This window comes from Papio anubis, chromosome 15 (genome assembly GCF_008728515.1).
Source record: "Papio anubis isolate 15944 chromosome 15, Panubis1.0, whole genome shotgun sequence".
Lineage (NCBI taxonomy): Eukaryota > Metazoa > Chordata > Mammalia > Primates > Cercopithecidae > Papio > Papio anubis.
Genome location: NC_044990.1, coordinates 83,696,878 through 83,711,701, shown reverse-complemented (window position 1 = coordinate 83,711,701; position 14,824 = coordinate 83,696,878). Strand labels below are relative to the sequence as shown.

The 14,824-nt window shown below is 36.3% G+C and overlaps 1 protein-coding gene across 1 annotated transcript in view; it reads right to left on the bottom strand.

Annotated features, from left to right (window-relative positions):
- Positions 1–14,824, bottom strand: part of DAOA (D-amino acid oxidase activator) — a 43,697-nt gene that overhangs the window by 9,052 nt on the left and 19,821 nt on the right. The window contains 2 exon segments of the mRNA XM_021929441.2: positions 207–273; positions 276–295. Of these exon segments, the coding sequence (XP_021785133.2) occupies positions 207–273; positions 276–295 (87 nt within the window).

The following is a 14,824-nucleotide window of genomic DNA, read 5'->3' as shown; positions in this document are numbered from 1 at the left end:
GCATTGTTTGAACTGTAAGTGTAAATGGTTATTAACACTCCAGAAACCAAGAGGTGCATTTGAATTGGAAAAATGGTATTCCTGTATCTTATGAATTAATTGAAATTTGTCTACTCTTGAAAATATGTCAAAAGTATTATGTAGCTTTACTACAGTTTTATCTAACTTCTAGAGGAATTTAAATTCATATAAAGATAAAGAGTAACCTAGCAATGGAGTTTTGAGAGTTTTCAGATTTGCTCAGAAGACTGTTCCTTTGAAAACCTATGAAGTTTTACCCAATGTATATCTGGATCTAAAAATTAAAGAAAATATCAGTCGTGTTCAGATTCCTTTATATCCTGCAAAAGGGAGAAAGGATAAGCAACATCAATGGAGCACATAATATGTGTGGGGTTTAGCACTTGTCATATTTTTAATCTCAATACTTCAGCCAGATAAGTCTTCTTTTTTTATTTTTATAGATGAGGATATTGAGGTTTGCATTTCTTTTTAGAAATGGCTGTCATACAGTTGGCAAATAACTGACAGGAGAGTTCACTCCAGGTCTTACTGGCTCTCAAACCTTTGCTTTTTAAAAATTTCCAACCTAGCGCCTCTCCCTTTTAACTGCAAAATAAGCACAAAGTTATCCCAATTCTACACAGTGCAAAACAAATTCCTGTGAGCAAACAATTAGCACAGGCAGATGGAGTGAGGGCAGGTGGTTTATAACAATGGAAAACTGTCTGCCTGCTGGGAATTCAAGATTCAAACTCTTTGATCCTTCTCCCAGGGAGAGGTGAGGGCCTAGGTCTCCTCCTCATTAACGTGAGGGATCCTTGGCTAGGTTCTCCTTTGACTGACAGAATATGGCAGAAGTAACGCTGAACCATATACTGGGCTCAGGCTTCCAACTCTGACATGTTCCACTTCCTGTCTCCAGGAACATTCACTGTGGGTGCTCTGTGCTGCCATACAAATGTCAGATTGCACTGAGGCCACCATGCTGTAAGAAACCCCAAGCTGCCTACCTGAAAAGACTGGAGAGACACAGCACCCATCAGCTTTTCCAGCCTTTTGGGTCCTCCCAGCTAAATTATAGGCATTGTGAAGCAGAGATGAGAAGAAATGAGACCTCCTGCGTGCCCTTTCCAAATCCCGGCTCAACAGAATCATCATATACAATAGTAAGTTTTTACTTGAAGCCACTAATTTGGGGAGTAGTTCTTATGCAGCAAAAGATAATCAGAACACTGCGCCATGCAGGAGCTGATAAACCTGCTCACTGTTACGCATGTATCCAGTGACTACTCACACACACATTACTCGCTTCACTCTACTTTCTGGCTTTCCATTCAGCAAATTTTAAGAAATGAGAATGTTATTCATGAGAAATTAACTCAAGATGAATATTGTTATCGTTAAACTCTTCGTAAATGGTAAAATATTACATTATTGCTAGTCATTTTTATTTAAAGAAGTTTGGTTCTTTAAATGAAAGAAGTTTGGGTCTTTTGTGGATACTCTGCATATAGATATTCTAGACATGAAAGAACGTTGAAGACAAAGAATGTTGAAGGCATATAGACATGAAGGAATTTTGAAGGTGGGTTCTTTTGTGGATACTCTGCATATAGACATTCTAGACTGGAGTGGTATGTCTTGTTCAAGCTTCTATGTTTTTAAAACGATAACTTGACACACCTACCCAATGCCAATTTTTAGGATATAAATCTGTGTGAACTAAGGAAAATTCAGGAATGATTAAACCTACATATTTTCCCAAGAGAGACCGGATAACGTAAGTCTTTATATTTTTCACAACGTTAAGTTTACAGCATCCAAATGAGCAACTGCAGACATATATATGGGATTTCTCTGCAGGGTTCAAGTCTGGTCTGGCCTGAGGGCAGCACTCTTACTGAGTGTGTTCCTAGGCATTCCTTGGCAGTCGGCTCCAGGCCACAATGAAGAGCCCTGATGATTCTCTGAGCAGGCCCAGCTTCCATTCACATTCATGGGGATATGAGGATGACTTGGGATCTTCAGGACTAAGATAGACTCCTTCAGTTGGTGTGGGGTAAGCTCAGCTCATCTCTAGAGACTTCCCACAGTGGAGCTCATGCACAACTCTGTGCAGATGGCCCAGGACAGCCAGAGACAGGCACCTAAGGAGAGCACTGTCAGCAGGCGGACTCTCCACTGAGGGAGGTAGACGAGGGAGAAAGCCAGGTATCCACATGGAACGGGCCTTAGTCAGGGAGGCTGAGATTTTGCTCTACACATCACAAAACGTGGATGCCATTAATGGAATTTTTCACAGGACATGACTGCCATAGCCATGATAGGGTCCCTGGCTAATCTTTAGGTTATGATAGCATCATAAGATAATTTTGAATATGAGGAGACAAGAATAACTGTAGAACTACACTGTCCAATACGGTAAACCCTAGCAACCTAAGGCTATTTAAATTAAATTAACTGAAATTAAAACTTTAGTTCCTCAGTGCCACTAGCCATATTCCAAGTACTCAATAACCACACACACTTGGCTACCATGTTGGACATCACAGACATAGACCATTTCTGTAACTGCAGAAAGTCTTCCTATTTGACAATCCATCTCTAGAAGCAATCCACGGTCTTCAGGGCCCTGAAAAACTGAGGTGCTAAATCTCAGAGCAGTACTCTGCTCAACACTTAGTTAAAAGACTTGCTAATCTGTATAGTTGATCTAGAGAACAGCTAGTTCTTAGAAACTATGTTGCTGGACCTTGTAACTGTATGCCAGGAACTTGGTGTTCTGGTGGTGATTTCTCATTTATCTACCATGTTCAGGCTTTTCCTAGCACTCCTATATCCATTCAGAAAGTGTTTCAGAAGACGCTATGATTTACCAGGTGCTATTGCAGGCACTGAGACACTGGTGAGCAAAACAAACAAGTCTCCGCCCTCAGGGATCTCACATTCCATGTGGTGATGCAGACAGTAAACATTCACACACAGAAGATGCTTTCACACAGGAGTAAGTTTTATGAAGAACAATTCAAAAGGGGTGTGGGGTGGGAGAGGTTGATGTTCAGGTGTTTACTTGAGAATGAGCTATTCATACAAAGAATCAATAATTCATTTGTTCCACAAATATTTTATTGATTACCAGTTATTTGTAGGCTACTTTATTAGGTTGCCAGTGCAGGGTTTCATTAGCACAATTAAAACACAATGACATTTGTTAGAAATTCAAAGACCCATGTCTACTCTTGCATAATGAATCAGAGTCTCGAGGTTATGGTCCAGAGATTGTTGTATTTAAAAATCACTGAAGTAATTTTAAGATATAGCTGTAACAGATAGGACACCGGCATTCTTCCTCAAACTCAACACACTAGACAATGAGAAATCATTAAAATGAAGTAAATATTATGATCAAGATTGTTTTGGCTTCAAAATTAATGACAGATTGGAGAGGAAAGAAAGTAAATTGTAAAAGACAATTAGGAAACTCAAATGTATTTAGGTAATAGTTACAGAGGAACAAAAATGAGTAGAATCTGTGATAAGAGAAAGAATAAAAATAAACAAAAGGACTTAAAAAAGTAGGAATAAGACAAAAGTCAACAGTAACCCAGAAATTTTCAACCTCATGTCTAAGAGAACGATGATGCTATTTAGCAATATATCCAAACCAAAAATAGTAGGAGAAGTAGGTTGGGTTCACTTGTGATATTATAAATTTATAATTACTTTTTCTTTAATTGTGGATGCATGCTCTTCCTTTTTCTGAAGTTCTGAGACATACAAAAACAATAAAGAAAAACAAAATTTTATGCCAGAAAATAAGATAGGAACAATTCCTCATGTCCAATATAATTTTAGCCTCCCACATAATCCAAAATATATATGCTGCAAATTGTGGGAGTTTCAAAATTAGATCCAACTGCTTATTACAGTTAAAGATAAAAAGAAAACAAGGCTTTGTCTTTTTTAGGATCTTTTTTGGAACTTGCAACATAAAAATACTCTTTCAAAAAATATAGCTCAACATCAAAGTCCAATAAAACAGTAAACTGGTCTAAATATATTAGTATATTAGCCTGACCTAAGTCTGGGAATTGAGCCAGACTTTTCAAATCATACTATCATTATTTACAGAAAAAGGAAATGTTAACTAACATTATTAAATCAAAGCACATATACACACGCATAACAGGAAACAAAATAAATGTTAATGTTAACAAATATTGAAGATGTATGTGTGCATATATTATATATATATTATATATGTATATATATACACAAAGCAGATAAAATATCCTCTTGGGCGTGATTGGAAATAGTAGCTATGCCAGGGGAAAATTTATGCAATCCCCTTGGCTGTGGGCTACACATTTATTGTGTTATACAAATATGCAAAAAAAATGCCATTTCCACAGTTGCTTAAAACAAAATTGCAATTATACATTAGTGTTTAAAATTTTTTTTTCTTTCAACTCCTTTTCTTAATGAATGGCAGATAATGAAATTTAGGTGTTTGCAAAAACAAATGTAGTTTAAATTGTACCTTAGTTGTCTATGAAATACAAATACATTTTATATATTTATGGAAACATTTGTATGTGTTCAGAAAGTTGATATTTTGTATTCAAGATTGACCCTGTTTTAAGTCATATTTCATTTGCTACATTTAAATTGACTAAAGGCAGATACTTTGGCGTTCACTTTTTGGTTCATTATTAAGGCAAATTACAACTTCTGCTTAAGATAGTTTTCCTGATCGGAGTAGACATTTAGGCTACCTATCTACGAAAACATCCCACTTTTCTATCTGAAATATTTGATCTCTCTTTACCCATCCTAGGGTTTTGTGCATTTCTAAGGTGATCATCTTGGTGTGGGGTCCTGATCTTCCCAGTGACTTAGCAGCACAGTAATTTGGCTGAAATGTTGATGAGTTCAGACAAGAAGAAGGTGAGGATGACAAGAGAGCGTGACGGGGAAATTCTGCCCTGAGGAAGGAATAGTTTGAGGCTGGAGAGATGTGCTACCCCCGCCACTCTTTCTCAAATGATATTTATTCTTGAAAGACAGTGTAAAGTGTCTGAAATTGCAGAAGCAGAGTGGTTGCTGTAGAAATACATACCATGACGTGCTTCAACTCGTTTCTTTAAAGGTTAAAGAAAGAAAAATGTGCATCTTGAAGAAAATTCCAAACCTTCATTGTGAGCAGTAATCCAATATTTCAATTTAGAAATTCAGAGGATTTTAAACAAGAAGCAATTATTCCAGGCTAAAAGCAAATATAAATGCCAGCAGTCAAAAAACCAGTGAAAAGATATGATTAAAACTGAGATTTAAAAAACAGATATTTATCTGAAGTTCTTGACTTTCAAAGTCCACAGGCATTTTCCCTTAGGAAAAGAATAAAAACATTAAATGTTAAAGAAAAACGTAAGAAATATTATAAAAAAGATAATTATTCAGTCAATATTAGTATTTTGTTACCAACACCAAAGACAAACAATATTTTCCAATGATTGGAAGCTAGTTTGAGTGAAGAAAAAAACTGCATTATTATTACTATTATTATCCATTATTTTTATTTTTACTTTTGGCAGTGTTATTTGCCAATCAGCTAACACATGGTAGTAGACTTGATTTTTTATTTATTATAAAGGTTGTATCTTCTTATTGTAAGGGAATATTTTAACTACATTGTGCAATTGTACATTATAAATGCAGCAAGACCAGATCAAGTGAAACTTCAGTGGAAGAAGTTTCTTTTCTTGTGTCTAGGGCTCTACCTCCCACCTGCTACCTTAAGTTTTTAGACGCCCTGTTCCCCAGGTCTGTGCTTGTATAATATACAAGCTGTCCTTGACATAGCATGTTCCTCGTTTTTCCTTCATTATTTTTAAATAGTTATGATATACTCTTAAAAACAAATTCAAATATTATTAATAGATTCTAATATTATCTTATTCTCTGAAATTAAGTAGTGATGTGTATTGTGTTAAATGTTTGTCTATGCTTATGCAACATACAAGTAGATCTGTCTCTGGGCCTATATGTATTTGTTTCATATCATTGTACACAGATTCATTCATTTCTTTAAATGAGTATGTAATATTTCAGTGTGTAAATTAATCACTCATAAGTGGCTAGTAATTTAATTTGTTGCTACTTCCTCCCAAGATGAACAGTGCCTTAGTGAACATCTAACCATTTCTGTATCTCTCTCCTTATTGATTCATGCATATATTCACCACCTTCTTCATCCACAAATAGACTACACATCCTCTTCATGAGAGTCTACACAAAAATGTTACCAATAACATTTTTAACACAATAGTTCCCTTAAGCTCTCACTTGTAATAATTCTGCCCAGAATTAAGCTAGCCAAATGTGTGGAAATAAATTCCATTTGTGTGTTAAATATCAAAGATAGGGAACATTCATAACAAATGTAAAGATAGCCAAGGATTCACTGAAACATTTCCACATACCATCTCTCCAAATCTGGTTTTAAAGAGATTGTAATGTAATTTCAGGAATAAAGACCTTCTGGAATAGGGATTTATGGAAAAGAGATTATAGCCCTGTAAGATTCTAGGAATGCACAAGGTCTGGAGGAGCCTCTAGGCACAGGCCTTTGTTTCTGTGCTCAAGATTCAACGTGGGTTCTGAAAATGCCACTTTAGCAAGCACACGTTTGTTCCACTGGTGGTGGATTTTCTGTTGATTAACAGTTACCATTTTTTTCTTCTCTTAGGAAAGAAAACTTGTAGGCACAAAAATCATTGCTCTGCTGACATTGAAATCTCCTGCTAACTTTGAGAGCTGAGCATTGGATTTTGATGGGAGGGTGAAACTTAGTGAAGAAATGATTCGAACCTTTGTTGATCTAATACTTCTATGATACAGTTATCTAAACAGAATGAGTCTAAAGTCAGTATAAAGACCTGTGTCTCTTCAGGTTTTGCTACTTATAATTGAAGAGGAATGGTTTGAGATAGAAAATCTTATCCCACTTTCAAGTGACTTTTTATAAAACATAACCTTTTGAAATAGTTCATTCTTTTGAAAAATTATCTGAATATAAGACAAGCAACTGAACAGCAAGGGGTTGTAGCCATCATGTTCTTGACCACTTTAGAATGACAAATAGTGCCTCAAAATTGATCAGGTGCCGGAGAATCTATTGAGGTTGTATGGAGTAACCACGTGATGGAAGAAGTTGGACACATCTGAATAATTTTATGTGGTATTGTGTGATGCTTTTTTGGTGGAGGTAGTGTCTGGAGCTAAGCATGTTGGGGCCTAGATGGGGCAGCCTTCGAATGCTCCCAACATTTCCCAAATAATATGTCACGTCAAAATTGTAATGACAAAGCTCACAGCAGCTGCCTAGTCCGGGTTTTGTGCCAGCTCTAATTAGAGCATCGATCATTTCTCTCCCCTTCATGAATGCACATGCGTGCACATTTTCATATATGAGGGCAAAGGACATTTCAAAGTTGGGATGGAATCTTTCATACTTAGATGTAAGAAAAAACAATACTTTGAAATCTTACCAAATATTAAACAAAGAGCAACCATTTTTCCATTTAAAGGTGTGTATCTTCAGATCTGTTGGATCTTTCAAATTTCTATTTTGGACATGGAAACCACAGATGAAATTTAACTTACACAAAGTTACACAGAACTCCTGGCTGATCTCTTTTACTTAATTCTTCTAAAATCTAAAAGTCAGAATAATTTTGGCATGTTATTGGCAATGCTTAAATAACGAAAGTTACTTTAATATATTACATGTTTGAAGACTTTCATTTATACTTAATATCTAGTTTAACTCTTGTGAAAATATTATTCAGTAATTTTTTTTTGTTTTTTAAAATGACTTGTTCAGGGCTCCTTTTGGGATTTTAAGTGAGAAAAACTCTATTTCATAATATTGTTACCACGCTAATCCAATAACACTTCATAGATGGTTAGCCATCTCTAAAATTAAATTTTGTAGTTGAGGAGCATGGAAAATACAACCTATATTTGGATTTCTGTTTAACACTTCAAAATCCATTATTATCATAATTTAAAATTAGATTTAAATACAAACCTCTTTATAGAAAAGCTGATAAATGTGATTTTATTTGTTTGCTTGTTTTTTGGCAGGTAGAGATATTCCCTTGATACCACTCTGTTTGTTTTTATGAGTTATTGGTTATTTATAAATATTATCATGATTTTTCTGATTTTAAATAAATTTCAGAATTAATATATTTAACTGAATAAATTAACCAACAGTGACACAACTTAAAATGTGTTTGTAACAAGAGTCAGCCCTTATAATGAAACATATAATTAATTAAGAGGTTAACAAAACTTATAAGCAGAGGTTACTCTGCTTACATAAGGGCAAACATTTGTTATTTGATACAACATATTAAGTATTTATCCCATGCAATCACTGTCCTAGGCTTTGAGTTTACGGTAATGATCAAAACTATTTATAGGTTTCAAGAACCCTGCTCACATAGAACTTACAATGCTATGTAGAAAATGATAATAGTGAAATAATTACATTAACTAACATATCTTGATTCAAATGTAAATAATTATTCTGAAGGAAAGACACCTACATCAAGAGAACTGGCTTAAATTGGGGGATCAAGGAAGCCTTTCCAAATAATTGTTGATGGAGCTGAAAGACATCTGTGGGATGAGATGGCCACCTGGGCATGGTATGGGGGAGATACAACCGTCAGCGGGGAAGCCCTGGAACAGGGGAGAAGAACTTCTTCAATGGAGAGAAGTCCCCGAGTGAGTAGAAGGCAGGTGACCACAGTGTGAGGTGAAGCTGAAGAAGACAAGCATGTGGCTATGCAAGCAGAAGGAATTTATCCAAAAAGAATGGGGGAGGCATTAGAGGGATTTAGTGTGGAGAGTGGTAGTGACAAGATCAGATTTGCAACTTGCAGCTCTCTGTCAGGTTGCAGCATGGGAGATGACCGGATAAGCCCAGAGTAGGGTGGGGAGGCAAGGTCCGAGGTACTTCCAATAGTCCAGGAAGGTGGCATGCGGCATGAACTGTGTGAGGAAGGGGGAGTCTGGGGGAAGAAGTGGGGTAATCACACCCTATTTGTTGTTTTGTTTCTTACACTTTGAAAAAATATTTCAAAGCAGGAATGCTATTCCAGACATTCAACACCTGGAACAGGGATAAATACCAATCAAATATCGTGGGAGACTGACGAATCAGAACATACTCCAGCACGTGCATGAACATCAGCTCTGCATGCTAGTATGGTTTTAAAGCACTCTCACATCTATGTAAACAAAGTAAAAATGTTAAAAGATTATTTTACGCCTTTGGTTATCGGATAGCCAGACTTTTAGTAGTTTATATTTTATTGTAGTTTGATGAGGTCTGCTTTTAAACGTAGTTTTCTCTTCTTCCCCCTAACCTCATTACATTAAAATGGCAAAGGATATTTTTTCTTGTTACTAAGCAAGGCCAAGTTAGGGTTATCAGAACGTCAATACCTAAACGCAAAGAACAGTGCAGCCAAACCCGGAAAATATTGTCTGTTTTGCCAAGAGGAAGCATCTCACTGAATATCTGGAAAGCTCATTGTCTCTCAATTATGGTTATTTTATGAGTTGCCATAACTCAGCTACAGTCGTAATGTAACTGACCGGCACCACTGATGAAATCAATAACCATTAAAACAGAGGAAATGCTGTTTGGGGTGCAAGAAACATCGTTTTTATTTAAGAGAGAGTACATCTCATTTAAATGTATTTCAAGTTGATATTTTGTATGTATTTTTAATAAACTTCAATTTTACTAAAATCTGCAATATCTAATCAATATACTGAATGATATGTTCTCCCCTTCTGTGCTCAAATAGGATCCATTTATATTTTAGTTAAGAAATGCTATGCCGTTTTATCGATTAGAAAAATATTTACTGATAGGAATTTGTTTTAAACTCTCCCTGTTATTCAGCTGGGAAGCATATTACAAGTAAGTCTTTAAAGACTACAATTGGAGGCCGGGCGCGGTGGCTCATGCCTATAATCTCAGCATTTTGGGAGGCCAAAGCGGGTGGATCACCTGAGGTCAGGAGTTCGAGACCAGCCTGGACAATACGGTGAAACCCCCATCTCTACTAAAAATACAAAAATTAGTTGGGCGTGGTGGCAGGCGCCTGTAATCCCAGCTACTCAGGAGGCTGAGGCAGGAGAATCCCTTGAACCTGGGAGGCAGAGGTTGCAGTGAGCCGAGATTGCGCCACTGCACTCCAGCCTGGGGGTCAAGAGTGAGACTTCGCCTCAAAAAAACAAAAACAAAAACAGACCACAGTTGGAGAGTTTAAAGTCTCAAATTTAGGAGATAAATGGTAAATAATATATTTGTATATGAAAATATTTTAATACGATATTTGAAATGAAAAAAGATTAACTGAGATTACACAACTTTGTGAGCATCAAGTTAATACATTTATTTTCTTTCTTTCTGTTTTTTTTTTTTTTTTTTTTGAAATGGAGTCTGTGTCACCTAGGCTCAGCTCACTGCAACCTCGGCCTCCCATGTTCAACCGATTCTCCTGCCTCAGCCTCCCGAGTAGCTAGGACTACAGGCATGTGCCACCTCGCCCTGCTAATTTTTTTATATATGTATATTTTTTTTTAGTAGAGATAGGGTTTCACTGTGTTAGCCAGGATGGTCTTGATCTCCTGACTTCGTGATCTGCCCATCTTGGCCTCCCAAAGTGCTGGGACATGAGCCACCATGCCCAGCCTATTTTCTTTCTTTTATCTGCATCATTCCATTGTTTTATTGATACAGAATATTTTACATATTTATGGAGTACATGTGATATTTTGTTACAGGCAGAGAAGGTGTAATTATCATCAGGATCTTGGGATATCCCCTTCAGTATTTAGCATTTTTATGTTTTAAGAACATTTCATGTTCTCTCTTCTCGCTGCCTTGAAATATACAATACATTGCTGTTAACTAGTCATTCTATTCTGCTATTGAACATTAGAACTTACAGTACTTTCTAGCCAGGTGTGGTGGCTCACACCTGTAGTCCCAGCACTTTGGGAGGCCGAGGTGGGTGGGTCATCTGAGGTCAGGAGTTCAAGACCAGCCTGGCCAACATGGTGAAATGTTTGTATTTGCAAAACTACAAAATTTAGCCAGGCATGGTGGTGGGTGCCTGTAACCCTAACTACTCAGGAGGCTGAGGCAGGAGAATAGCTTGAACCTGGGAGGCAGAGGTTGCAGTGAGCCAAGATTGTGCCCTTGCCCTCCAGCCTGGGCAACAAGAGTGAAACTCTGTGTCAAAGAAAAAAATAATAATAATAACTTATGCCTTCTAACTAACTCTATGTTTGCACCCATTGATCGTCTTTTCTTCATTCCCCACTCTCAGCCATACACACTTGCCAGTCTTTGGCATCTATCATTCTATTGTCTACCTACATGAGATCAACATTTCATTTTTAATTCCCACATATGAGTGAGAACATGTGGTGTTTATCTTTCTGTGTCTGGCTTGTTTCACTTAACATAGTGACCTCCAGTTCCATTTATATTGCTGCAAATGACATAATTTCAATGTTTTTGTGCCCAAATACTATTCCATTTTGCTTATCTATTTGTTCATTGATGGAGACATAGGCTGATTCTGTATCTTTGCAATGGTGAATAGTGCTGCAGTGAACAAGCCAGTGCTGGTTTCCCTGTGGAACACTGATTTCTTTTCCTTTGGATAAATACCCGGTAGTCAGATTTCTGGATCCTATGCCACTTCTATTTTTAATTTTGTTCAGAAATCTCCATAGTATTTTTTCATAATGGCTGTACTAATTTACATTTCCACCAACAGTGTATAAGAGTTCCCTTTTCTCTGTACCCTCACCAGTAGCTGTCATTTTTTTGTCTTTTTAGTCATAGCCATTCTACTGGGGTAAGGTGATATCACATAGTGGCTTTGATTCACAATTCCCTGATAATCAGTGATGTTGAGCATCTCGTTTATATACTTAGTGGTTATGGCATTTGTATGCATTTTTTTTGAGAAATGTCTACTCATGTCCTTTGCCTACTTTTTAATAGGATTATTTGTGGGATTTGTGAGGTTTTTTTGTTTTCGTTTTTTTTTTTTTTTTTACTGTTGAGCTATTTGAGTTCCTTGTATTTTCTGGATATTATTCACCTGTTAGATGAATAGTTTGCAAATATTTTCTCCCATTCAACAGGTTGTTTGCAGATTCTCTTTAAAATAGCTATAAAAAATACCCTAGGAATAAATGTAACTAAGCAGGTAAAATATACCTACAAGGTACACTAAAACACACTGACAAAAGAAATTGAAGAGGGCACAAACAAGCGGAAAGATATCCCAAGCTCATGGATGAAAAGACTTAATATTATTAAAATGATCTTGTCATCTGAAATAATCCACACATTCAATGTAATCCCTATCAAAGTAGCGACATTATTTTTTCACAGAAAAAAATATTTAAAAACCTAAAGTTTGTATGGAACCAAAAATTAGCCCAAATAGCCAAAACTATCCTGAGCAAAAAGGACAAAGCTTTAGGCATCACACTACCTAACTTCAGAATACAAGGCTATAGTAACAAAAATAGCATGGTGTTGGTATAAAAAGACACACAGAGACCAATGGAGCAAAACAGAGACTCTAGAAATAAACCTCCATATTTACAGGTAGCTGATTTTTGACAAAAATGCCAAGAACATACATTGGGGAAAGGATATCCTTTTAAAAAAATGTGTACAGGAAAATTGGATTTCCAGATGCATAAAAATGAAACTGGACCCCTATGTTTCACCATGCACAAAATTCAACTCAAGATGGACTACAGACTTAAATCTAAGACCTGAAACTATAAAACCACTAGAAGAAAACAGAGGAGACACTTCAGGACACTGTTCTAAGCAAACGTTTTATGGGGAAGACCTCAAAAGCACAGAGGACAAAAACAAAAATAGATAAATGGGGCTCTATTAAACCACAGAGCTGCACAGCAAATGAAACTATTTTCTTAATCCTTATTGGTGCTTAAAAAGTTTTGGGTCTTGACCAACACATCTATTCTGATAATTAAACGATTTGGACACATTGAGCTTGTCTGGATATGCACAGGTTACCCCCTTTAGGAAGAGTACAGTGAATCTTTCTAATTCTATTTTTCTATTTCTTAAACATAGTGGACTCTATAAAATTGCAATGAGATTTGTGTATGAGCTAGGGAAGATGTTGGGTTTGGTTGAGATTCAAGGAAGGAGGTGGACTTTAACATGGTGGAATCACCATTAGTGGACAACACAGTGTACCAAAAACATTCACAGGACAAGCCAGGTTGCACACCACGATATAAGTTGTGATGCTGATGAAGGATATAGTAAGCTTCCAATAATAGGTCAAAAAAAAAAAAAAATGAAATGAAAAGAAAGAAAAGAAAGGCATTAATATTAGGAAATGTATTTTGGTGCCTATAATTTATATTCTTATCAATACAGATAGTTCCATATGGATCTGTTTATATCTATTTGTTTATGTCATTTGATTAAAATATAGCATTGACCATTGGGAGGATACATCTCAAATTATCTATTCTGGTTAAATGTGAAAGTATGAAGAGACTGTGATTGTAAGCATTTAAGTTTCAATCAAGGAGCAAGTGCTGTCAAGATGATCCAAGAATATCCAATCAGATATTGTGAGGGACATGTGATTGCTGTAGATTATTCTGCTGTCTTAAGAGATAGGCTGTGGATATTCAGATTGTGATTTCAGAGTTTAAGAGGGCAAAGTAAATTGCCTGCTGAACTCATAGTCATGTTTGAAAGAAACTGAGAGGAAAAGGTAAAATTGAATCATCATATATGACTGGCTGGATTGGACCTGATGGAATCTGATCCAGCAGGAAAGGTGTGGCTACCATTCCTGGAACTGGGTTTTACTGAATCCTTGGACAGTTTTGCTGAATCATTGAGCATCCAAGTTTTGAGGAATACACGTGCATTTAGAACGTAACAAATAAGAATACTCATAACTATCTGCTACTTTTTATAGCACATGTATTAACACCAAAGCAATTTTAGATGAGCTATCAATAAAAATATTAAGAAATTACAGTCTCTTTATTTAACACACTTTGGTAATAGTCAACAAGGTAATGTGTTGTGCTGCAATAATACAAGTAAATATCCGTCTAAGAATCCATTGTTTAATAGCTATTACTGCACGGATTTGTAACAAAACTGCTTTAAACACTATACCAACAGTTTTAAATACAAAAGCACAGTGGCCAAGCTCTAACATAAATGAATAAATGTGGCCTTCTGGAAGATGCTAGAGAGACAACAGGATACAGAGTGGAGCACAGGAAAGAAAGGCGCCCTCTTCCTGCATGAATGGCGGCTGCGGCTGTTTCACCTAACAGATGCCTACTCAAAATGTAGTCCCATTTAAAACATTTTTTGATTGTTTTAGATAAAACTTAAAACATTGTTGAAGAAACAACTAATTCTAGATATTTTTATAGTTTTAAGCTGCCAGAAAAATTAAGTACACAGTTGGAAATGGCCCAAGGCCCCCAGGACGTAACCTTACCTATGCCAATACTGAGATTATTCCAGTGCAAAAAGTCTATGTAACTTTCGTTAGCACTATGGTTTGTTGGTAACACACTAAACCGCTGTTCCATAATTCCTTTTTTTTTCCAGTACTCAAAGCAAAAATACCAGAATTTTATGTTTATGAGTGTGAGTTTTTAATATAAACCTGCACAGTGTATACTG